The 26,308-nt window shown below is 45.4% G+C and overlaps 1 protein-coding gene across 3 annotated transcripts in view; it reads left to right on the forward strand.

Moving 5' to 3' along the window:
* Nucleotides 1-26,095, forward strand: part of TMOD2 (tropomodulin 2) — a 59,147-nt gene extending 33,052 nt beyond the window's left edge. The window contains exons 8-10 of one of the 3 annotated variants that reach the window (XM_062205922.1): nt 11,130-11,273; nt 14,667-14,844; nt 18,378-18,500. In XM_062205922.1, coding sequence (XP_062061906.1) covers nt 11,130-11,273; nt 14,667-14,844; nt 18,378-18,412 — 357 coding nt within the window. In that variant the 3' untranslated portion in view covers nt 18,413-18,500. Of the gene's footprint in view, nt 1-11,129; nt 11,274-14,666; nt 14,845-18,377 lie in introns of all 3 variants that reach the window. The other 2 variants (XM_062205923.1, XM_062205924.1) reach the window with 2 other exon arrangements.
* Nucleotides 26,096-26,308: the final 213 nt, after the last annotated feature.

Below are 26,308 nucleotides of genomic sequence, written 5' to 3' on the forward strand. Positions count from 1 at the left end.
AGAACAGTTTTTGGGGGAAGAAGTGGGATTTTGAAAGGTGCAGTTTTCATTTGTATTTTGAAATGTGAAATTAAAATTGTCAACTCTTTTAGTTAAAAGAAATCCGTCTCATTTCACCTAATTGTTACTGCTAAGACTGTGAGGCATATAAAGCTTTTAGTTCCAGCTTTCACAAATGAGCAAGCTAAGGTTCAGAGAGGTTAAGTATCTTCTCAGAGGAAGCACAGCCAGTAAGAGGCAGAGCCAGGATTCACCACCAAGTCTTTGGTTCCACATCCAGGATGCTTACCATGCAGCTGTGTACCTCACTGTCATCATTTGCTGAAACATGTCATTTATCAGGAGCCTGGGCCTCTACCGATGGTTCTACAGCATCTAACGCTCAGCCCTCGCATGAAACTAGAAACGCAAAAGTTGTCTTGATTTGATGATTTGACTTAAAGTCAGTGCTTTTTGGAAGATCTAAAATAGCACTTCAAACAGATGATATGAAAGTAACGACTGCCTGTCATGGTGTGGGCACAGAATAGATGCCGGGAAGGCACTTGTTAAGTGAGTGGATGATCAGGGCTGCCAACCTCTCAGTACCAGAGGACACTGTTTCCATGGTGATGACAGCAAATGGGGAAATAAGTGAGAATGTAAAAGAAGGACTGAGCTACAAAAATCAGTGATTTCACCAGCCATTAGGACTTAGCTATATTTTCTTTTAAGTTTTATTTATTTATTTGAAAGGCAGAGTTACAGAGAGGAAGAGGCAGAGAGAGAAAGAGAGAGATCTTCAATCCTCTGGTTCACTCTCCAAATGGTTGCAATGGCCTGAGCTGGGTCGATCCAGAGCCAGGAGCCAGGAGCTTCCTCCAGGTCTCTCATGCGGGTGCAGGGGCCCAAGGACTTGGGCCATCCTCCACTACTTTCCCAGGCCACAGCAGAGAGCTGGATTGGAAGTGGAGCAGCCGGGACTTGAACTGGCACCCATATGGGATGCTAGCACTGCAGGCAGCAGCTTTACCCTCTATGCCACAGTACTGGTCCCCGTATCTCAATGTGTAGGTTGAAAGCAGTGTTGAGTTTGAAACCCAACATTAAAATAGAAAAACAGCAGAATTACATCATTGGTAATATGAAATGAGCAGTCTAAGGACTTAGGCGTGTATGAATCCATACTATGTCCTTGAGTAGATACGCTTTCAATACAGCAAAAATATTCACAATATACTTGTATGTAAATGATTTGAAAAAGTATTTTGGAGAGAGAACATGTCACTTCTGTTTATTATTTGCGGTGAAATTGCAGGGATAAGGGATAGTTTATAGTCCATTGTCAATACTACGTGTCAATAATCTAACTTATTTTAGGTTAAATACAGAGAACTTTCTAAGTGGACTAAGTAAGTGCAAACATAATAATAACCTCTTCAATGGTGTTTTTAATGCAACAACTATGTGTCAGCTGCCTACCATACAACAAGTACAATGCTAAAAGCTGGATTTTTTCAGTTACATTTTCCAAATTTGTTAATAACTTTGCTTTGAAAAAGTAATTTGTTTGGAATAGTTACAATATAGTCTAAAATGAGGGCTGGCACCGTGGCTCACTTGGTTAATCCTCCACCTGTGGCGCTGGCATCCCATATGGGCGCCGAGTTCTAGTCTCTGTTGCTCCTCTTCCAGTCTGGCTCTCTGCTGTGGCTCGGGAAGGCAGTGGAGGATGGCCCAAGTGCTTGGGCCCTGCACCCACATGGGAGACCAGGAGAAGCACCTGGCTCCTGGCTTTGGATCAGTGCAGCGCTGGCCGTAGCAGCCATTTGGGAAGTGACCCAACAGAAGGAAGACCTTTCTCTCTGTCTCTTCCTCTCATTGTCTATAACTCTACCTGTCAAATACAAACAAATAAAATGAAAACAATACAGTCTAAAATGAAAAGACCATAGAAGGAATATATATATCCATATCCATCAGCATATGTATATGTATACATGAGTTTACAAAAATATGATTTTACCATTGATTTCTGAAGATCAGCACTCCCGGTGGAGATTTCCAGAAACGTTGCCTTCATTCTGGCAGTGACTGACGGCACACACGCTTGCACACACACATACACGCACACACGCCCCGCCTGGGGTAAGCAGAGAGGGGAGGAGCGGAACCAAGGGGACCACGTGGGGGTTTTAGAAGGGGTTTTTCTCCATCATTGCTGCGCGCGAGGACAGCTCCATCGAGAGCCCTGTCCGAAAGTCTTCATTTCTAGCGTTCAGATGTGAGGCAGCAAGGGGTTTCTGGTGGATGCCGTCTGCAGTCCTTAAACCATATTCGGCCTCTTATAAATTATTGTTCCAACACAGTGCTAGAACCAGTGGAGCCCTGTGTGGCTGGCCTCCCCATGTCCCCACGGAAGGCTTTTTGCATTCAGGAAAAAAACACTGCAGTGGTGGGCGCAGACGGTAGCCTGAATAGAGTGAAGTTGCTCTCCAAGAATCCTGGGCCTTAGGCATCCGGCAGCAGCTCCCAGGGCGATGGGCTGGGAAGGCTTCAGACCTGAAGAAGCGGGTCTGTGTCCTGGCCCTGCCGGCTGCCTGCACTGTGACATCTGCAGTAACTGCTCTGGGCCTCAGTTTCCTCAAAGATTTGCTGCTAGGATCAAGAGACCTCATGTTCAGCCAGAAGCATTAGCACACTATGTGATTGCAAGGAATCATTTTTATTCTGTATGGCCGTAAGAGAAAAGCCTCAGGACCAGAGCTGTGCAGCCCAGCCGGTTAAGCTGCTGCCTGCTGCACCGGCATCCCATGAGAGCAATGTCCTGGCTGATGCAGCTCCCTGCTAATAAGCCTGGGAAAGCAGTGGAAGATGGCCCAGGCCGGGCCCGTCTCAACAGGCTAATCCTCCGCCTTGCGGCACTGGCACATCAGGTTCTAGTCCCGGTCGGGGCACTGATTCTGTCCCAGTTGCCCCTCTTCCAGGCCAGCTCTCTGCTATGGCCCTGGAGTGCAGTGGAGGATGGCCCAAGTCCTTGGGCCCTGTACCCGCATGGGAGACCAGGAGAAGCACCTGGCTCCTGGCTTTGGATCAGCGCAGTGTGTCGGCCGCGGCGGCCATTGGAGGGTGAACCAACGGCGAAAAGGAAGACCTTTCTCTCTGTCTCTCTCTCACTATCCACTCTGCCTGTCAAAAAAAATTTTTTTTTAATAAAAAAAAAAAGAAGAAGATGGCCGAAGCGCTTGGGTCCCAGCACCCACATAGGAGACCCAGATGGTATGCCAGGCTCCTGGCTTCAGCCTGGCTATTCCTGGCCATTGTGGCCATTTGGAGAGTGAACCAGCAGATAGAAGACCTCAATCTCTCTCTCTCTCTGCCTTTCAAAGAGTTAAACTAATCTTAGAGAGAGAGAGAGAGAAGGACCTCTGGCCTTATGCCTAGATGGCTTCATCTAGTCCAGTCCACACCCAGCTGCCCCCAGATGGCTCCTCTCCTAGCTATGCTATTGTCGGAAAGGACCTTTCTGTAGGTAGAAAATTGGTTGATTATCACACAGGCAATAGAGACCTTCACACTGCTTATGGTTGCTACTCACTGTTGAATTACAGATCTGCACTAGAACAAGAGCTTCAAGAGCTTTGCTATTTAAGGTTCAAAACCAGGTTCAGGCCGGCGCCGTGGCTTAACAGGCTAATCCTCCACCTTGTGGCGCCGGCACACCGGGTTCTAGTTCTGGTTTGGGTGCCGGATTCTATCCCTGTTGCCCCTCTTCCAGGCCAGCTCTCTGCTATGGCCCAGGAGTGCAGTGGAGGATGGCCCAAGTGCTTGGGCCCTGCACCCCATGGGAGACTAGGAGAAGCACCTGGCTCCTGGCTTCGGATCAGTGAGATGCGCCGGCTGCAGCGGCCATTGGAGGGTGAACCAACGGCAAAAAGGAAGACCTTTCTCTCTGTCTCTCTCTCACTATCCACTCTGCCTGTCAAAAAAAAAAAAAAAAAGAAGAAGAAGAAGAAAAAAAAAAAAAAAAACAGGTTCAGCGAGGCACTTCTGGGATTGTTGCATGTAGACAAAACCATGTGTGAGAGATGACATTATCCCCACTTCATGGATGAGATTCCGAGATTGAGTAACTTAGCTAATGTTGCACAGCATGTGACTAAGCCCGGGGGCAAATGTGAGTGTGCCCCAAGCACTGCCATGTAATCACATTAATAGCAGATGAGTGCTAATGGAACTTGCCCCACTGGATGCCAATAAAGAGAAGAGGCCCAACTATGTCCTGACTGCTATTCTTAATAGTAGTGATGCCACATTAAAAATCAAGAGTTCACGACAACACTGTCCATAGAAATAAAATAAATAAAACATAAGCCACAAATAGACGCCACATGTGTGATTTTGATTTTTTTAGTAGCCACCTTAAAAAAAATAAAAATTGGGTGAAATTAGCCTACTAAATATATTTTACTTAAAGCAGTATAATAATAATAATTTGCAAATGCAATGTATTTTGCATTCTTTCTTTCACAGTGCATCTTTTAAGTCAGTGTGTGTTTTTTTTTTTTAAAGAGATAGGATTATGTTTTATTTTTTATTAGTGTTTTTAGAGCTATTAAGAACTTGTACTTATGAAACAGTAGGTCAAAGGATTCATTGATTTTTTTTTTTTTTTAATTTTTTGACAGGCAGAGTGGACAGCGAGAGAGAGAGAGACAGAGAGAAAGGTCTTCCTTTTGCCGTTGGTTCACCCTCCAATGGCCGCCGCGGAGGGCGCACCGCGCTGATCCGATGGCAGGAGTCAGGTGCTCATCCTGGTCTCCCATGGGGTGCAGGGCCCCAAGTACTTGGGCCATCCTCCACTGCACTCCCTGGCCACAGCAGAGAGCTGGCCTGGAAGAGGGGCAGCCGGGACAGAATCCGGTGCCCCGACCGGGACTAGAACCCGGTGTGCCGGCGCCGCTAGGTGGAGGATTAGCCTATTGAGCCACGGCGCCGGCTAAGTGTGTGTTTCTTCAAGGGCTCAGGAGCTCATGTTTCCCATGGCTACTGCTCGGGGAGCACAGAAAATCGTATTTCCATACAAGTGCATAAAGCATAGGAAGCAAAACCTCCTTAAAAGTGAATTTCTCTAACATTTAAAGAATCTGGTCTTTGTTTTTCTGATGTTAGTATCCCAGCACATGTAGTAGACACTCAAATATTTGCTGGGCTAAAATGCACTTGGGCCAGCAGCCGGGGTTATATTTGGCTGGGTCTCCCCTGTTTTGTTCAGTGTGAGAAAAGTGTTTTCTCAAGTTTAAAAGCAATTGGCAAGAACCTGGCTACCTGCCAGGAGGTGCTGCAGTTTTTCGTACAGGCCTCATTGCCCTGACATTTTGTTGTTGGTAACGAAAGTCAGCCCCAAAGCTTGGAGATCTCTGAGGAAAGGCCCGATGCCCCCCTTCGGGTACTCTGATTAAAATGTGTGCGTTTGATTTTAATTCGAGACCTGGCACTGAATAAACGCACTTTAATTTACATGGTGTATCGTCTTGTCAGCCCAAATCCTTGTACTTTCTTTGCTTTCCGAGCCAACTGCTTAACTATTATAGCCGATTATCCTTCTAGTCCGGTGGTTCTCAGCCCAGCGTAGTCTGCCCTCCAGGGGACATTTGGCAATGTCTGGGGAAGCCTGTGGTTGTCGTGACTGAGGGGAGTGCTGTTAGCGTTTAGTAGTCACCAGTCCTGCTCAACATCTGCCAGTGCACAGGACAAGCTCCCCAGCACAGAGCTCTTTGTGGGCGGCTATTTGGCCTCGCAGTTACGATGCCTGCATTTCACGTGGGAGTGCCAGGGTTGGTTCCCAGCTCCAACTCCTGCACCCTGCATCCTGCTAATGCAGACCCTGTGAGACAGCAGCGATGGCTCAAGTAACGGAGCTCCCATCCCCTGCATGGGAGACCTGGATTGAGTTCTCATCTCCAGGCTTTGGCCCTTCCCAGCCCTAGTTACTGTGCAGGCATTCAGGGAGTTAACCTGCAAGATGAGTCTCTCAGATTAAACATACAAATAGAAAAGGAATTCTCCAGTGTCAAATGTCAGTCCTGCTTAGATAGAAAAACCTTGTTCTAATTCCATGTTAAATCCTTCGCCTCTTCCTCCTTCCTCTTGTCTACCATAAAACAATTAAAATAGCTTAGAACTTCTTTACTCCCTAGAAGTAATCACTATTAGCAGTTTGTTTTTCATTCTTCTAGCTGTTGTCTTTATGACTTTAATTAAAGTGGTTGTCATTCCTGGATGCATATTATTCACCTAGAGAGCTTTTCAAAAATGCAGATGGCCAGGCCACAACCTCTGGGATTCTGATTTAATTCATCTAGGGTGAAGCCCAACCACTGGTATATATTTTTTAAAAAACTCCCAGGTCATTCTAAAGTGCAGCCAAGATAGAAACTCACTAATGTGAAGAAATTTATATATACTTATTAAAAATATTTGTGTACACATTATTATTATTAATATTATTTACCTTAGAGGCAGAGAGACAGAGGAGAAAGAGAAAGAGATCTCCAAATGTCTTAAAAAAAAACTAGGAGTGGACTGGGCTGATGACAGGAGCCAGGAGCAAGTCTCCCATGTAGGCGAGAGGAACCCAGTTACCTGAGCCATCCCTGCTGTCTCCCAGGGTCTGCATTAGTAGGGTGCATTGACCCTAGGTACTCCAATGTGAGACGACCATCTTGACAACTAGGCTCAGCATCTGCCCCAGAAATCTATGTCTTTGATTTCTCATCTTAGATAACTTTTGACTATTATAAAAGATGATGGCAATTCTGTAATCTGTTTTCCATACCTCTTTCTTCTTCAACCTCTTCTATTCATATTGAACTTTATATGGTTTGTGTATAGCATGATTATAATAATTATGGACCTATTAGCAGAATTTCCAATTATGTGACCAAGTAAATGTAAATCTCTGTTGGGCCTTTCAGTCTTGTGACTAATACTGGTTTGATTCTTGTTCCTTTGCACATGACCTGTTCTTTTCTTGTTAGAAACTTCAGGACTCTTTTCCCTATAGCTCTGAAATTTCACATAGGTGTCCATTTAAGAGTTTGTCTCTTTTTAAAAATTAATTTATTTGAAATCAGATTTACAGAGAGAGAGAGATCTTCCATCCATTGGTTCATTCCCCACATGGCCATAACAGCTAGGGCTGGGCCAGGTCAAAGCCAGGAGCCATAAGCTTCATCCCGTCTACCATGTGGGTGCAGGAGCCCGAAGTCTTGGGCCATCTTCCACTGCTTTCCCAGGCGCATTAGCAGGGAGCTGGATTGGAAGTAGAGCAGCTGGGACTCGAACCAGCGCCCATATGGGATGTCGGCACTACAGACAGCAGCTTAACCTGCTATGCCACAGCGCTGGCCCCAGGAGTCTCTATTAATTGTTTTGAGCATCTCTTGATTTCCTTCTGGAAAATCTTCATAACTGTTCATCTTTGGGAATGTTTCCCTCATAGTTCCCTGGGAATGCCTTCCCTTCTGTTGTGTTCTGTGTGTGTCCCTCTGGAACTCCTCTAAGAGGAGCACTGGACCTCTGCATCGCTCCTCTGTCTCTTTCAACATTTTCCTCCTGTCTGTCTTTTTCCTGTACATCCTTAGGAAGATCCTTAGCTTATGTGATCTTCTGCCTTGCCCGTGTTATAATTCTGGATGTCTATACTTTCTTTTATGTCAATGTAGTATTTTTAATTTAAAAAAAAAAAAAAGGAAAAGCTCTCTTGTTTCTCTTTAAAAAAATAAAATCTAACAGCCAGGACATACTTAATTTCTGGATACAGTGCCCCCTTTCTTTCCTTGGGGGGTGGAATAGGGAAATAGTAACTAGAATGTTTGCATTTGTTTTGTTTCCTTCCTGGGTTGCTGTCCCGTTTGGTGATCATGGGTGCCGTCAGCCTGGTCTCTCATGCCCGGCAGTTGTTGGCTGCCTGCTCGTGTGCGTTAGTGGAGAACAGGCTAGTTTGTCTAACGCAGGATCATTTCCTCTGCACTTGTGTCCTCTGCTTTGCCAGTAGACTCGCCCTTGATGGGGCCTCTCTTATCTTTCTCTGCACCCTCTGATGAGTTCCTTTGTGGAAATGTGAGCTCCCTGAGGGCGAGAAATGTTGTCTCAGCTGCTGCTGGGCTTCAGTGGAGGCCTGCCAGCATTTTGAAGGAATGAACAAGTGCCGCAGGCAGGTGGGTTGAGCCTGTGCTGTGTGGCTGGGGAGCTGCAGGCAGGTGGGTTGAGCCTGTGCTGTGTGGCTGGGGAGCTGCAGGCAGGTGGGTTGAGCCTGTGCTGTGTGGCTGGGGAGCTGCAGGCAGGTGGGTTGAGCCTGTGCTGTGTGGCTGGGGAGCTGCAGGCAGGTGGGTTGAGCCTGTGCTGTGTGGCTGGGGAGCTGGGGAGAGGGGAGGATGCCCTGGTAATAGCTTCCTGCGGGAGGAGTGCATTTCAGCTCTCTTCACCCTTGGCCTAACTGGCCCCCCCACTCCGTCCTGGACGCGCACTTTATGTGGCCTGAAGGTCAGCAGGTGCCTGTCTGCTCTGACCTGTCTCAAGCACTGGCGCCCTCACTAGGGGCCCTTCTGGGAGATTTGTCATTGACGCTTCGACCACCAGTCGCTCCTTTTCCTGGAAGCCGCAGGGAGAGGTCATGCATCCTCCAGCTGCCCCAGCTGTTCCGGCTATTCAGTGCTGGGACTTACCTCGGGCAACATTGTTGGTGCTAATTTCTCCACCAATTTTTCTATTTTCTGTATTTTACCTATGCCTTGAGATAATAGCCTTAAAACTTTTTAAAATTAATACATAATAATTGTACATACTAATGGGTACAGTGTAGTATTTTGATACATGTATATGATGTATAATCATCAAATCAGGTTAATTAGCATATTCACCACGGCAAACATTTACCATTTCTCTGTGTTGGCTTTGATATGCTGACTTTATTTCTTTTGGAGACAGACCCAATAGTGGGATTGCTGGGAAACATTTTGGGACATTGATAGGAACAAAGTTTTTTTGGATAAAACCTCAAAAACATAGGTAACAAAAGTGAAAATGGGCAGATGGGGTTATATCAAACCAAAAAGCTTCTGCACAGCAAAGGAAATAATCAACAAAGTGGAGAGACAATCTAAGGAGAGAGAAAATATTTGCAAACTGTCATCTGACACAGGATTAATACACAGAGTATATAGGGAACTCAACTCAACAGCAAAACAAACAATAACCCAAATTTAAGGATGGGCGGTAGATCTGAATAGACATTTCTCAATGGAAGACGTACATGGCCAACAAGTATATGAAAAAATTCTCAACATCATTTGTCTACAGGGAAATGCAGAGCAAGACCACAGTGAGGTCTCATCTCACTCCAGTTAAAATGGCTTCTATCAAAAAGACAAAAATAGGCTGGTGCCGCTGTAGCTCAATAGGCTAATCCTCCGCCTTGCGGCGCCGGCACACCAGGTTCTAGTCCCGGTTGGGGCACCGGATTCTGTCCCGGTTGCCCCTCTTCCAGGCCAGCTCTCTGCTGTGGCCCGGGAAGACAGTGGAGGATGGCCCAGGTGCTTGGGCCCTGCACCCACATGGGAGACCAGGAGAAGCACCTGGCTCCTGGCTTCAGATCAGTGCGGTGCACTGGCCGTAGTGCGCCGGCCGCAGCGCACCGGCCACAGCGGCCATTGGGGGTGAACCAACGGCAAAGGAAGACCTTTCTCTCTGTCTCTCTCTCTCACTGTCCACTCTGCCTGTCCAAAAAAATAAATAAAATAAAGTAACTTAAAAAAAGACAAAAATAGCAAATGCTGGGGAGGATGCTGGGAAAAGGGAACTCTCACGCACTGTTGGTAGAAATAGAAAGTAACTCACCCACTGTGGAAAACAGCACAGAGGCTGCTCAGAAGCTAAAAAGGAGAGTGAGAGAAATAATGGTTTTTTGTTCTCCTTTATATATTTGAAAAGCAGAGTGATAGAGAAGGAGGGAGGGAGGAAAGAGAGAGAGATCTTACATCTGCTAGTTCACTCCCCAAATGGCTGCAACAGCCAGAGCTGGGCCAGTCTAAAACCAGCAGCCAGAATCTCCCTCCAGATCTGCCACATGGGTGCCAGGAGCCCAGGTACTTGAGCCATCAGCCATTCCCTTCTCAAGTGCATTGGCCAGGAGCTGGCTTGGAAGCGCGGCAGCTAGGACTCCCACCAGCACTCTGATATGGGATACTGGCATCATAAGTGGTGGCTTAGCCCACGGCACCACAATACCAGCTCTTTGTTCTCTTTTCTTACCCTGGGACAGTTCTACTCTCTTAAAGATGGCGTCTTTTCTTAGTGGTGGTTAAGACACTCGAAAGTCCAAGGGAGCAGGCAGGTGTCTGTGTGCAGTCTGCCATCTCAAGCTGGAACTGTCCAATGGGTTGGCCATTCTGCCTGGTGATTTTGTCCCAAAAGTTACCTTTAAGGAAGTTCAGTTTATAGATGATTTGAAATAATATAAATAAATCAGTAGTACACAAAGGCTAGTCAATGATAAATTTTTTATCCATGCACAGTAAAAGTAAAAAAAAAATATTCTGAGCTGATGTCCTCTCTACTTTTTTCTCAATGTTAAAATGCTTTCCTCAAAAAACGACAAAGTTAAATGAAACTGGCAGTGATAACAGGTGGTAGTAGTGGGTTTTTAAAACATGTCTTCACTTTTAAAAATGCTGTAATCCAGGGCAGGCATTGGGGGCAGAGGTTAGGATACTGCTTGGGATGCTTGTATCCCTTACCAGAGTGTCTGGTTCAGATCCCAACTGCATTTCTGATTCCAGCTTCCTGCAATGCACACCCTGGGAGGCAGCAGTGATGGCTCAAATACTTGGGTCCCTGCCACTTATGTAAGAGACTGGAATTGAATTCTGGGATCCTGGCTTCAGCCTGGCCCAGACCTCTCTGTTACAGACATTTGGGGAGAGAACCTACAAATGCAAGATCTTTCTCTCTCTCTCTCTGTCTCTCTGCCTTTCAAATAAAATAAAAATAAATTTAATCCTATGTCAGTATGTCTTTTAAATTAATGTTGCAGATACGTGAAGTTTCTAAGTCCAGACTGCCAGAATTACTTCTTTTTGCTTACTAAGGCGTTTGCAGATATGCTGAAAGTAAACAAGACCTTGAAAAGTCTGAACATAGAGTCTAATTTTATCACTGGAGCTGGAATCCTGGCCCTGGTGGAGGCACTGAGGGAAAACGACACTTTGACAGAGATCAAGATCGACAACCAGGTAAGGAAGGGTGCGCCAAGCTCACTCACAGGCTCCTTAGAGAGAGGGCCAGAGGCCGCAGGGCGGCAGTTCCAGTAGCTTCCGGCCTGTGGAGTGGGAGCGGGAGTGGGAGTGGGAGAGGGGCAGCTGAGACATGACAAGCCAGCTGGCCCCCAGCCCCGGGCACAGCAGGTAGCAGGGGTGAGGGGAGGAGGTGGCGGAGGGGACGTTGACAAGCTTGGCTCTGCCACCACTCTCCTTGCCTTTTCGTTTGTCTGCCCAGTGCTGTCCCAGCCTTGCTTTGGCCTCTCGCTGGGACTAGGACTGGAAGGAGGAAGCTGGGTGGCCCTGCCCGGAGGCTTCAGCTCCTTGTCCTTGGTTGGAGGCTGCCACAGCCAAAGGAGCAGACGTAGGCTCCTGCAGTCTGGTGCTGGCCACCGAGACAGAGTTCCAGGAGGTAGTGTGACTTAGAGTAGCGAGCCACACCCGCAGTGTGCCCTCTCAGCTCTTCTCAGCGCTTCTCAGGTCCTCACAGCAGCCAGTGCGAGCCGCCAGGTCTGGTGCCTCGGAACCTTCTTTTTCCCAGCATTGGCCTTCCCTGTCTTCAGAGTACAGCAGCTCTGAGCCGTCAGCCACGATGCTGGAATCTGAGGGGTCTAGACATGGAATGAGGAGAGAGCAAGCCAGCTGGTAGTGTGGGCATTCCCACGTGGGGTGGTAGGGAGGACGGCGGGCAGAGTGACTGTTCAGAGCACGCCCTGCAAGTCTGTGGACTGAGCAATTCGCTGCTCCAGACCCTCCAGATCTGATGAGGCCCCAGAGTCCCCGCCAGCACTGCTGCCCAAGCCTGGAAGCCCTCGGTAGTTCCCATGGAAGTCTACCCCTGTCTTGGCTTTTTCTATACCACATCACATGAATGGATTATACACTGAGCCTTACAAAAGGGAAGGTTTTATCATGCTGCCAAAATGTCACCCACAATTCACTACAACATGGAGGAAACCCCTAAAGAAATTACAGTTAACATCTATGTAAACAGAACACCCAAATCAAGGAGGAACACGTCTGGGTTTACCTTTTATTGAAGACAAAGCATCAGAAATGGTGCTGAGCAAAATTTAGGCTCCTGAGGAAATAAACAGCCACTACTTGGAGAAGGACTCAGATACTGGGGAATGGAAGTGTGGAGCTAACTTTGGATCATTGCATTAACACTGCAGGTTGCCCCAGCCCAGGACTCAGTGCATCGCTTTGGGCCACTTCAGGGACACAAGCCATAGCTGAGGCAGCCCCAGCTTCAGCTTAGGTGCCCACCTTTGATACAGTCCCTCTGTGTCACGAACTGAAGTTGCTCATGAAACTTTGAGGACAGGATCTCCTCTCTCTCTCTCTCTCTCTTTTTTTTTTTTTTTTTTTTTTTGCCTCTCCCACCCATGGATTCACATGGTTTAGCATGCTAATCTGTACACTGTGGAGCCCACAAATTGTTATTGTCTTACTGGAAATACCACATTGTGTTAATTTCTTGTTAAGAGACTTGTTGGATAAGTTTCTAGGTGACAAGAAAAAGAGCAAAGAGTGAAGCTTTCAGACTTGCCTGGCATGCAAAGTTCCTCCATAAACTCTTCTTTATCTACTCCATACTCACACTTTCCCCATTTAAATTGCATAGGACTAGCCAAAAATAAACAGGCAGAGCAGTAGGAGAGCCCCCCAAACAAACCTGGATATACCTGAGAATTTTGCTGAAATAGTATTTCAAATTAGAGAAGAATGAAGCAAAAGTAGGGCAGTTTGCTAGCATTTTAGCACAAAATAGTTAGGTGTGTGTCCTTATTCTTAGACAAAAATCCATTCCAGCTGAAATGCAGATGTTAGTATTAAAATCATGAAACAGATCAAAGAAATAAGGAGGAATGGAGAGAGGCTTCCTAAGTGTGGCATGCAATTAAGGAGAACAACTAATTTTATTATATGAAAAATCTAAAAGTCTCTATAATAATCAGAAAGAAAGTTAAAAAGCAGACTGAGCAAAGTATTTTCAGCACATTTGACCAAGGGCTAATTTTCTGATATATAAGAAACTTACTGATAAGCAAAAAAAAAAAAATTTAATTGTTCTCATTTATAATTTGATATATGCAAATAAATGCAAATGAGATATCGACTTTCACCAAATAGGTTGACAAAGATGAACAAAAACTGGTAACATCTCATTTGGCTAGGTAAGGAAAACTGTTAACATTCACATGGCTGGAGTGAAAATTATCATAATCTTTGTGGGTAAATCAGTAATTATCAAAGTCTGCACTGTGCCTGCCTTGGAGCCTGCTACCATTTGCCCTGCAGGCCCACCTGCGAAACGCCCCCGGGATGCAGCCTGTGAGTGCCGGCAGGGCCTGGCTAGATAAATGCCCACCATCATTGCAGTGCTGGGCAGCTCTTTATCAGAATGAGGTAAATATGTATTTGCCAGGTATTTGAACGGATACCTGTGATATTAAATCAGAGTGTTTCAGAACAGTGTACTGGTATAATCCACTTATGTGGTAAAGTATGGATTTGTATATGAATGCATAGAAAATGTTTAGAAGCCCACACACCACATACCAATCTGACTTTGTCTATGGGGATTGAGAGTATTGTGGGGAAGGGGCTTTTATATTTCACATCCTTTTTTGTTTGCTTTTTTCCTAAATACTCCTGTGCTTTTTATTGAAAAAGTTCATTGACTATATTATGAAAATATATATTATGTTCCTTTAATCTTAAATTGTTATATTTATAAGCTCTGATTAATTTTTTTAAAAAAGTTCTGCTCTTTATTTTCTCACTATTCTGTGCCTCAAACAAAATTCCACTCACTTGAACAACTTGGGGTTTTTCTGCATCCCAGTGCCCCCCTTCAGTGTTTGCCAACTCATCTGACCATGTGTGTGGTTCAGACCACAAGAAAGGCCATTCAGGACCACCTAGGGAGACTCTGATGCAGGACAATACCTCAGTGGTTGGTGATCTTCAGATATAGTTGTGGATCCCAGAACAGAAAATTCAGTCATGGAGTTGATTGCCGTAAGCAGCTTCACCCTTTGTTGACACCATGGATGCTCAGATGAATTAGAAACACCGAGTGGTAGTCCTGCTTTCGTTTCTCTTCTGGAGTCTCCCTGTGCTTCATAAACGACGTAGTGCATTTTTTCAGTGTAGGATGCCAGTAGGTTGGATTTTGTTTCTAGATACAGAAGAGAACTCAAATGACAGTATAGAAGAAAATTCTTGAATGATGCAGCCTGTCTCTGAGACAGTGGCCTCTTGGCCCTTTTGTCCAACGCGTAGCCATGTCACTTTCCTGTGCGAGTAACTGTTGTTTCTTCCCCCTTGGCCGTCCTGTTGTGTGTGTGCACCTGCGAGCAGAGGCAGCAGCTGGGAACGGCTGTAGAGATGGAGATTGCCCAGATGCTGGAGGAGAATTCCAGGATCCTCAAGTTTGGATACCAGTTTACCAAGCAAGGGCCACGGACAAGGGTGGCAGCTGCCATCACCAAGAATAACGACTTGGGTAATGCAGCCATGACGTGTGCTGGGAGCCATTGTAAGAGCATGCTGTGTGTTCATTTCTCCTCTGTAGATACAGCGTGTCACAGACACCAGTCGTGGCCGAGTGGTGTTACTTAGCTCTTCATCAAAGGCACCTTCTTACCAAGTCCTGTGAGCCCTTCCTTGTGTCCTCACAGTGTTTGAAGTGTTATCATAGCATTCTGTCAGAAATGTCCAGCCAGCCTTTGGTTTTCGCTTGCCTTTTATGGTATGGTTGCTTCTCCTTGACTTACTCCTCACATGTAGATTGTCCTCTGTCGTCCACACCAGAAGATAGACACAGGGACATTGAAATTCTCACTTTACTTATGTTTGACTTCTCACTGTGCTTTGGTGCTTAGGTTTATTTGTTTATTTATTTATTTTAGAGATTTATTTATTACTTGAAAGAGTTACACACAGAGAGATGGAGAGACAGAGAGAGAGAGTGAGAGAAAGAGAGAGGTCTTCCATCCGCTCACTCCCCAGTTGGCCGCAACGGCCGGAACTGCACCAGTCCAAAGCCAGGAGCCAGGAGCTTCTTCTGGGTCTCCCATGTGGGTGCAGGGGCCCAAGGACTTGGGCCATCTTCTACTGCTTTTTCAAGCCATAGCAGAGAGCTGGATTGGAAGAGGAGCAGCTGGGACTCGAACAGGTGCTCATATGGAATGCTAGCACTGTGGGTGGCTGCTTTACCCGCTATGCCACAGCGCTGGCCCCAGTGCTTGGGTTTAAATACAGGCCTCCTGTCTGATATTTTGGTACTTTACATGTGAAATAAACTGATGGAACTATGTTGTACACTCTGGAGTAATTGATTCAATTAGATGTATTTCATTTTCTTATTTTCACTTTTTGCTGAGGATCTGTGCCACCTCTTGTGTTGTGATGAGGAGAACAGAACAGCTGGGGAATCTTGGTTTGGGACAGTCCATCCCCTGGAGCACACAGTCCATTTGGTGAGCTGTCACTTAGCCAATGGCACCTTACAGTCTCCAGTTTGAGTGTCAAACCTTAGAGGAACTGAGCAAGGTGTTCCTGGCAAAGAGTTGCAAGACAGTGCTGGCCTCAGTGAGGATTCAGATAATGGACAGGATAGATGCTAAAGTACGAACAGAGAGCAGGGAGGAGCAAATCAAAGTTAATGTCTACTTCCTGCCAGACACACTTAGCCAGAACCCTTGAAGCCCAGCCAAGGTGCCGTGTGTGGCATCAAGAGGGTGGCTGAGGAATGGACATTTGGCCTAGCAGTTAAGATGCTAGTGTCCCACATCAGAGTACCTGGCTTTGATCCCTGGTCCTGGCTCCCAACTCCAGCTTCCTGTTAATGCAGACCCTGGGAGGCAGTGGTGATGGCTCAAATTACGGGACTGCTGCCATAATGTGTGAGAGACTTGGGCTGAGTCCCCAGCTCCCAGCTTCAGGCTCACTGCGGGGCTATTGTGGCCGTTCAGGGATATGGATCAACAAATGGAACCTGTCCCGTTCTCTCTCTCTGTTTCTCTCCATCTCTCTTGCTCACTCTCTTGATGTCACCCTGTCTTGCTCTTTCTTATCTCTGTGCTTCTCAAATTTAAAAAAAAAAGAGGCTCGCCAAGCATAGAACAGTGCTTACCCGTGGGATATACAGGATGAGGCCGAGGGGCAGCCCAGCAAAGAGGGATTTGGGGTAGGGGGAGGCAGCGGTCAGAAGGCAATTAGGGAAAGCACACGAAGTCTACGCTGAACAACTGAGAGACCAAAGAAAAACATGCAAGGCAAGAGGTTTGAAGGAAATGGAGAGGCAGTTCTGAGCCCCACAGCAGCAACTCTGGGCACCAGCTGTTGTCTTAATTTCCTAGAGCCTAGGCAGCAGCAGGCTGGGGCACTGAAAGTGGAGAGTGGGGTAGGTGTTTGGCACAGCTGGAGCACCCCAGACCTATCCGAGTGCATGGCTTCAGATCCCAGCTCTGCTTCCAATTCCAGCTTCCTGCTAACGTGCACGCCGGGAAGCAGCAAATGACGACCAAGCACTTGGGTCCTTGCCACCCACAAGGGAGACCCAGATTGAGGTTTGGGCTCCCAGCTTTGGCTTTGCCCAGACCTAGCTGGAGAGTGAACCAGTGGATGAAAGGTCTCACTGTATCTCTGTCTTTTTGCATTTCAAATAAGAAATACATAAATGTTTTTTGTTTATTTTTATTTTAGATTATTTATTTATTTATTTGACAAGTAGAGTTACAAACAGTGAGAGGCAGAGACAGAGAGAAAGGTCTTCCTTCCGTTGGCTCACCCCCCAAATGGCCGCAGTGGCTGGAGCTGCACTGATCTGAAGCCAGGAGCCAGGTGCTTCCTCCTGGTCTCCCATGTGGGTGCAGGGCCCCAAGCACTTGGCCCATCCTCCACTGCCCTCCCAGGCCATAGCAGAGAGCTAGATCAGAAGAGGAGCAGCCGGGACTAGTACCCATGTGGGATGCTGGCACCACAGGTGGAGGATTAATCTACTGAGCCACAGTGCTGGCCCCTATTTGTTTGTTTTTAAATAGCAAAGTAGAGAGTTGGGGCAAGACCACAGCCAGGGCACCTTTTTGCCAAACCCAGGAAAGTTCGAGAGGCCTCATCCTAGGCACCAGAAGCACTTTCAGGTGGGGAATGGGGAGAAGAGGGTTGCAGAAACCAGGAGAGGCCATCTGAGCGACTTGCTTGATCCTAGGAATCAGTGTAAGGGAACCCTGTGAATCACAGCTTCCTTGCAAGTCAGTATCCTGGAGGCTTTATTGAGAAGAGGTTTGGAAACTTTGAACTTGTGTTTATAGCTCCTTCTGGTTTTCAAGCCATAATCAGAATTAGGAGGTTGTGGCCGGCGCCATGGCTTAACAGGCTAATCCTCTACCTTGCGGCGCCGGCACACCGGGTTCTAGTCCCAGTTGGGGCGCTGGATTCTATCCCGGTTGCCCCTCTTCCAGGCCAGCTCTCTGCTATGGCCCGGGAAGGCAGTGGAGGATGGCCCAAGCGCTTGGGCCCTGCACCCGCATGGGAGACCAGGAGAAGCACCTGGCTCCTGGCTTCGGATCAGCGAGATGCGCCGGCCGCAGCGGCCATTGGAGGGTGAACCAACAGCAAAAAGGAAGACCTTTCTCTCTGTCTCTCTCTCTCTCACTATCCACTCTGCCTGTCAAAAAAAAAAAAAAAAAAAGAATTAGGAGGTTGTGATTGTGTTAACCTGAGACATTGGTTAAAAACAGTAATGACTGAGATACAGAGAGCTTAGAGGACGTGCTGTGGACAGTTGGAAGGTCACGGTTTCATGGTCTGTCTGAACCATCTACTACATAGAAAGAGAACGTCCTAACAAGCTCCCAGCTGTCACATACACCTTGCTGTCTGTAAATTCCAGCAACCACTGGACTGTTTTATCGTTTCCATGCCTTGCCTTGTTGGGTATTGAAATTTAATATAAATGTGTCTTCATGTATGTGGGATTACTATTTTGTGTGATTAAGGTTGCTTGTCTTTCCCAATGTCTTTTCAGCCTTTCTTTCTTTCTTTCTTTCTTTCTTTCTTACTTAGTTCGTAAGAAGAGAGTTGAAGGAGAGCGAAGATAAACTTCTGCAAGAAGAGGTGTGGTTTCACCACGGCAGCCATTTTAAAACAAACAAAAGCCGTCTCCACGCCCACCGGGACCTTGCTATCACAGGTCATTTGTTTCCGCTACCACACAACTAACCATTTAATTATTATTCTTTTTTAGCATTACTTATTTATCTTGGTTTTTTTTTTTAATATATACAGTTGTTTTGTTTGCTTGTGGGCACCTCTGGCAACTCGTACTTGTGGACTGATCGAGATCTGAGAGGGTGACAATGATGGAAAATGATTTTAACCACTTTCGTTGAAAAGGTTTCCTGGTTTCTTACATGAACTTTTTTTACAATCACTGAAAGGAATTTCGTGTATAATATGTGTTTGTAGCTGTGATTGCGATAGAGGCCTATCTCTGTTTACATGCACACCTTAGAGTTAGGCTGAAAACATCAGAAGTGTTCTGCTGACCACATGAGAAGTTAGTATTGCCAATTTTTGGGTGAGAAAAATGTGACGAGTTGAGCACAAATTTTCCTTCAGTTCCAGAAAAATCACCAAATGTACACGCCCCACTGATTGATCAGTGGCATGACAGTGTTCTGACACTTTACAAATACGTGTCAAATATTTGTCACCACACAAGTACAGCTTCAAGCCAGACTCACCCATAGCAGAATGAATGAGCACACCTGTGTTTACTGGCTGTTCAGCATAAATTGGATCTTCTGGATATGATAGGAAATTTTTAAATTTTAGTAAGAGGGAAGATTTTAAAGTAGTACATTCCTAAACAGTAATAATCGCACCTTTATCAAGGTTGTTTGATACACCTAATTGCATTAACTTGGCAAACTTTAGAAGTGTTTATTACCTTGTAGTGTCACAAGGTCACAGGATGAAATGTGAACATTCAGGTTAATTGAGGTTTCTGTCCACCTGGCATGATCCATCCAGACATTTGCAAATGTCTGGGGAAAAGTGTGGATTATCACTTACCCAGATGTTTGTCATCTCAAGGACAAAGCCTGGGAAAGTACAACTGAGATGATTAGATTATGTGCAAGCCTTAAAAATGTTTTTTTAAGAGGCTGAGACTAGAGTTCCCATCCACTGGTTCACTCCCCAGATACTTGCAGCAGTTGTGGCTGGGCTGGGGTTGGAGCCTGGATGCAGGAACACAATCTGGGTCTCCCACATGAGTTACAGGAACCCAGATACTTGAGCTCTCACTGCTGCCTCCTAGGATCTGCGCGGACAGGAAGTTGGAGTCAGCATCTGAGGCTGAGAATCAAACACAGGTGTTCTGATGTGGGACATGGGTATCTTAACTATTAGGCTAAATATATTTGTATCCACTCCCCCATGAGTCCTTTAATGTAGTGGTGCAACAGTGCAATGGTAAATTAAGAACATGGGTGATTGCAGCCTTTGGCTGAAGCTCATCTGTCTTTGATAACTCAGTGCTGAGTATGTCTTTGATGTCACTCTGACACTACCTGTGTCATCCTTTCCTTCCTACCTCCCTTCTCCCCTTGCTTCCTCCCAACTCATTCCCTCTTCTCTTTGTTTCTGTAATTTTGAGCCTTGTAAAGGTGGTATTTTTTGTGTTGGTGACATTTGGAACTAAAGAGTTTGCTGGCCCAGAGTAGGGAGGACCAATGCAGAACTGGTTTAGTAACTGAGTGTTCCTGATTGATTGGTAACAGTAAAATAAGCTAATGGGAAAATCATTGTTATATTATTCTTTTTAGCTTATAAAGCACCTGGAGTATATTTAGGATAGCCCTTATAAAACTGGACATTTACCTTTAGTATAAGTACCCACATCTCTCTCTGAAGTTCTTTGACACATTTTATTTTCTTGAAAATTTTTGTTTTCATTTTTGAGAGCATGGTAAGCAGAACTTTCTGACACTTTTGGAACCTTAAAAACATCTTATACTCAGTTTGCCACTACATCGTCCTATCCATCTAAAGGGCATGGTAAATACAGTTTTCAGCCTGTTTCCTTCCCTCACCCATTTAGGTGTGGTGCGTTATTGCTGACTCATACAGGTTTTGCCAGTTGTTACATTTTCAAGAATTTTGCAAACTGGTTGTGCAACACAGCCTAAAAATTAAATGATATGCACTTACAATTAAATAATTAAGGGCACAAGTAATAAATACTCAAAAATACTACATAGTGCTATTTTCGGTACTCTAGATTATTTACAGCTGTTGTGGCTGGGCGGTGGAAATGCTTCCCATGGGCTGCCGCTGTGCATCACCTCCAGCTCCATGTTCACCAGCTTCTTGTCTGTAGCTTGAAATTGACCGTGGTGGGAGTACTGACACCAGAGGTTAGCAGTCTAAATCTATGAAACCTTACAAATTGGGGCTTTTCTTTCCCTCCAGATTGCTGCTTGATAAGCAATAATGAGCACACCACCAGGTGAAATGTGTACTCTTCCTTCGTTTTGTATACATGCATGTTGGTGACCACTGCCAAAGGGAAAACCATTTCTCTCAGGTGTCTGCTCTGTCTTTTGGGACTTGTTACAGATCTATTTAAGTGTTGAGTCTGTACCATGCCTCTCTCAGCCCTTTTCCTTTTCTTTCTACTCGCTGTCTTTCTTGCCGTCACCCCTAAGGAACCCTGAACTCTACAGAGTATTCCCTGCAGCCCACCGTGCGGTGGGTCAGGGGCTAGAGCTGTGGTTGACAACCCCTGGCAGAAAGCAAGGGAAAAAAACAAAATTCAGTCCTGGCTATTTCTTCTGTACATGTGGTTGTTGAGAGTATTAAAGCAAGATTATGGGACACTATTAAAAACATAGCACTTTTTTTTTTAAACTGTAAAATAATTGGGACACATATAAGAGTCTATGAAATCAAATATTTATTACTGAGGGGATTATCTTATTATGTCTGTGTTTTTAAAGTAGCTTGAGTGGTAACATTTCCATGAGTGTTCACATATTGAAGGTAACTTATGAGACAACTGTGGATCTGGGAGGAGCCTACCTGTCCTTCAACTGGGTGAGGCGTTCAGCTCCACATTGGCCCAATGTGTATTAGGGGAAACTTTCCTGACTGTGGGTTAGTCCGTTAGTCCCTTACTGCCCATCATATTATATGTACATGTTTTGCCAGATACTATGTCAAAGTATTTGGCTTTGTGCAGCCAAGATATTGAAGGGAGATCATCTCACCCAAGGCCCACTTCTCTTCCCCTTTCAGAGTTGTGCAGGTCCACTTGGAGTGTACAATCACTCACATGGACTTGTGAGCACATAGCAGCTGGCTTTTAGGAGTTAAATTTTAGATGTCTAGAAATCATGATTAGGCCAGCACCACATCTCCCCATCTGCTTAAAGTGTGCAGAAGAAGCTCTTTCATCCTTAGCACAATTAAGTCCCTACCTTCCGACTTTGGAGGGCATGATGTAAATACATGTGTGTGGTCGTGTGTGTGTGTGTGTGTGTGTGTGTGGTCAGATATCCACGCAGGTATTTGGCTGCATCTGGACAACTGAATGAAGGGAGATGTGCTCTCCCACCCCCGCTCCCCTTGCCCTTTGTAGAGTTGCTGCAGGCCCAGGCAGTCTGAGATTACTTCCTGGAGTTTGCAGTGTATGTCACCAACCATCACATGTCACCATTGTGTGGAGGATGACTCTAAGGACATAAATATTAGAAGTCTAGAAATCATTCCATTGTTCCAGCACTTAAGTCTTCGCATCTACCTAAGTATGTAACTCTACATACTAAGTATGTAACATTCCATCCTCATCAACATGACTTAGCCCTTCCCTTCCATCCCTGTAGGGTGCATCACATGTAAATACGTTGTACATAAAAGTCACCAAATACTGGCATGCCGTATTTGGCTACATCCGCACCACTGATTGAAGGGAGACACTCTCTCCCAGGCCCACTTCCTTTGCCATTCTCAGAGCTGCTGCGGGCCCCAGCTAGAATCAAGACCCCGAGGGGCATATGTCACTCACCCATCTTAGAGCACACCATCCATTTTATAATACCATATAAAAGCTCAGAAATCATCCCACTGCCTGTGCTTCCCTAAGGGAAGACTGGCCCACCAGCCCGCCAGAACAGCTGCTTCTCTTCCCGCAGATACGTGGCCCTTGCAGGGCCCAGCATAGGGAAACCAGTGTCTTCTGAATAACTGCCATGAGAGTGTTTCTGGCGCTCTGACTTAAACCCGGTGTTACACCTTGGCACAGTTTCAGTTTGAGACAGCCCTTGGGGACAGACAAAAGTCTTTGCAGCTCTTTCCTTTGTCATGTGTGTGGCATACTCAGCCCTCTCTTAAGTAGGCACTGTGAGGGAGCTAGTAGAACATAAGAATTCTGGATGGATCTGATTTTCCACGTGCTTTAGGGTCTTGGTGGGTAGGCTGAACGCTCATTTGCAAAGTAGATACCATCTTGGGCTCAAGGCTTTAGAGCATCAGCAACACTGGGTGAGGGCCAGGAAGGTGTGAACGCTGGATTCTGAGGTCTTCTGCACTCAGTAGATCTGTTTCTGGAGTCAGATTTTAAGTCTTGATCCTGAAGTTTCTTTCCCCTCTTCCAGCTATAACAGCTGTTTTTATTCTAATGAGCAGAGAACTAAGGAAATATCCCCACTCAGAGTTGCACTAGTAATTCCACTTTCACCTCCTCCTCAAACATCCCCACTACTCACCCCATCCTCAAAGCCCAAGGATAGAGAGACACACAAGGAAAGGTGTGGGAGCATCTGGAAGCATCAGGCTGAGCCTACTGGGAGGAAATCACATGATCAGTCCTCCTGGAATAAACTGGCCAGAGAAAAGCACCCAGAACCTCAAAGATATATCCATTGTCTTCATTCCCCAACTCTAGATCAGAATGGGTTTTACTTTGTGATTCAGTGGTAAAGTGGAGGGGCTGAATGAGTGAGGAAGGAGGATGGGAATTAAATGTTTAAATTCACTTAATGTCAGATCCAGCTCTGCTCAACTTATCAACTTCCCATTTGCCTATAACAGCAATGATTGAATAATCAGTGGGTAGGTGGAGGGGGAAGTGCAAGTTTTAAATTCATAACCTGATCCTGGGTACCGTCTAGAAATAAGAATGTACTGAAAGTTAGGATGCCAGTTTGGGGTACATTAGTGATATGAAGAAGAGGGCTGAATACATAGAGAAAAGGAGAATCAAATAACAAGACTTTTCTCAAATCCCTTCCATGGTGGTCATTCGGAGCACACTGGCTTAGCTAGTTGGTATGGTGAACGGGCACCATACTAACAGATTTGGAGACTGAATCCTAATCCCATCACCAACACTTAGCAGGTATATGATCATGGGCAATTCATTCAATTGCCTGCCAATTATAGACTATCTAGGGGAAAGAGCACTGGAGCTGGAGTCGAGAATCTGGACACTTGGCTCCACGCTTGCTTAGCTGGCTGACTTTGGGCAAGCCACTTGGTCTCTTCAGCTCAAGGTTCCTCAGCTATAAAATGGGAATAATATCTTCACTAACTACCTCACAGAGTTGTGATGAGAACATACTCAAGATAACTGGTTGAAAACACAGTATAAACTGGAAAGTGCTATACAAAAATGGGAGATCATTTTTTTATTGTCGGCTCACTCATGTTTTCCATGGCCTCCTGAACCTGTGTTATTCTGATCGACACTGACACCTTCCACGTCTTGTGCAGTATGGGAAATAAGCATGGTAGGACGCAGAGGACTGGAACCCTTTCACTCTTGGCACAGAGGAAGCAGAGGTGGTTGATGGGGGCAGTGGCCATTATGAACCAGTGATGGATATGGCAGGGTATTTTCCTGGGTCACTTGGATAGTAGCTTTGGAAACGGTGAGAATCCTTGCAGAGGGGAAAGCTAACAATGACTAAGAATTGAGTGGAGGGTTTGAGGCACTATTGCCCTTCTGACCCGGCTGGGGAGCAGAAGGCTTGACTGCAGGCCTTGGAGCAAAGACTGTCCTTGGAGTTCAGAGAATTTTCATAGGTAGCAGCTGCGTAACAAGCACTAATGCTGACCGTGAAGAGGACGGTGTGCCCCTGTTGCAAGTTGAGCTCTCTGCAGGTGGCAGTTGCCTTGTTATCACCAGCAACCATAGCCCTGGTCGGTATTATTTCTGCTCAGAAAGGTATGGGGCACGGCTTCCCAGGACCTTGATAAGCACTCAGAGGCCGGGACGATGTCTCATCAATCTGTATCTTCAATACCATCTAGTAAGGTGCCTTACACACACAACAGGGTGCTTAATAAATGTTGCTTGAATTTAGTCGTCCTCCAGTCTCACAGGGGTTGTGCTCCATGTACCACCGTGTGATATTTTTGGAAAACAATTCTGATTTGGATGCCAGCGGTATGTGACTTGGGACAAGACTCTCCAGTGATCTTGTCTTCATTTCATCTGTTAAGTGAAGGGGAGTGGGTCAGTCGCCCTCTGAGGTCCCTGCCAGCTTGAGAATTGACCACCCTGTGATTCTCAGTTGTTTCCAAGGCCATGGCCACGGGTGAGGAGTGCCTCCACCGCAGCTCCGTTTCTCTCCAGGAGGCTTTGTTCAGGGGGAGGAGACCAATGTGCATTAAGCCGTTGCTGTCTTCAGAATAGCTCTGTGTGAGCAGCCTTTTCAGAAAAGATATTTTAGAATGCATCTTTCTCCTCACAGTCAGTGGGGAAGGAAAGGAAAACATGCAGAAAAAGCAAACATCCCTGAAAGCAGCACGATTTTGTAGGCTTCTATTTAACGTGTGTGTGTGTCTGTTCCTGAATTCATATTGTCTGCATAATGGAAGCCAGTCAGAAGTGCACTGTGCAACTGACAGAGGTTGGCCCAGAGCCAAAGCTTCTGATGGCTAACCTAACTGTGGATAAGTAGGAACTGGCCAGAAGGAGAAATGAGAGGGCTAGGAAACCTGCTTTTGGAGGAAATTTTATTTTAGCACCAAATGTTGCCAGTGACAATCTTTAGTTGGAAGAAATTGTTCTGAGCTAACATTCTTATCTCTGCCACTGTTTTTTTTAAAGACCTATATACATGGAATAATATTCATATTTTAATTTAACCTTTATCTTAATTCTGTTCCATTTATTCAAAGAAAATAAATAAGCGGCATTTTTCATTGTATTTAAAATTGTAAAATAACTTGCATGCCAGCAATCTGTAATATCTTACCAGTTCAGATGCCTGTAATGTGTGACTTAATGTGTATCTGTATTGTTTTGAAGAGAACAAAGGAAATAATGCTTTTGTAAACTATTTAAATTTAAATTGGCAACATTTATTTGGCTAAGCAGTTATTGAAATGTCCACATGGTTTGCTTTTTCATTTGAAACTTTTTGATCAAAGCTAGACAATGTATTGGGTTCATTAGGGAATTAAAGACTAATTTGCCTTTTAAATGTGAAGTTGAACATTGTGTGCAAAGTAAATGTGTGATAAAGCAAAATGTATGAAGTATGAAATATTTCACCCTGATTATTAATAAGGACCCCAACTGCCCCAAATACATGCAATTTTTGAAACTTTGGAATTATCTGCCTGACCTAATGCTAAGGTAAAATGTAAACGGTTTTAATTAATCAGGGTCTTTCTGCTTTCAAAGTTAAAATGTATTCATTTATATCTGGAATGATGCTTCCAAATGAAAATGTAGAAAGCACTGGGAATGAATAAACTTTCCTTTCAAAGTGAGGATAAATACTGGTTTTATCTGGCTGATTTTTAGACAGTGTCTCTTCAGAATACATGTGTCGTATCATGGTGTCGTTCTAGATGAGCATTTCTTACAGAAAGAGCTATGAAGTGCTTTGTGATGAAGAAGTAGACAACCACAAGTAGCCAGAAGGAGAAATGAAAACCTGTTATCAAAATAAAAGTGCACACGTTTGAAAAAGCAGTTA

Source organism: Lepus europaeus, chromosome 11 (genome assembly GCF_033115175.1).
Source record: "Lepus europaeus isolate LE1 chromosome 11, mLepTim1.pri, whole genome shotgun sequence".
Classification (NCBI taxonomy): domain Eukaryota; kingdom Metazoa; phylum Chordata; class Mammalia; order Lagomorpha; family Leporidae; genus Lepus; species Lepus europaeus.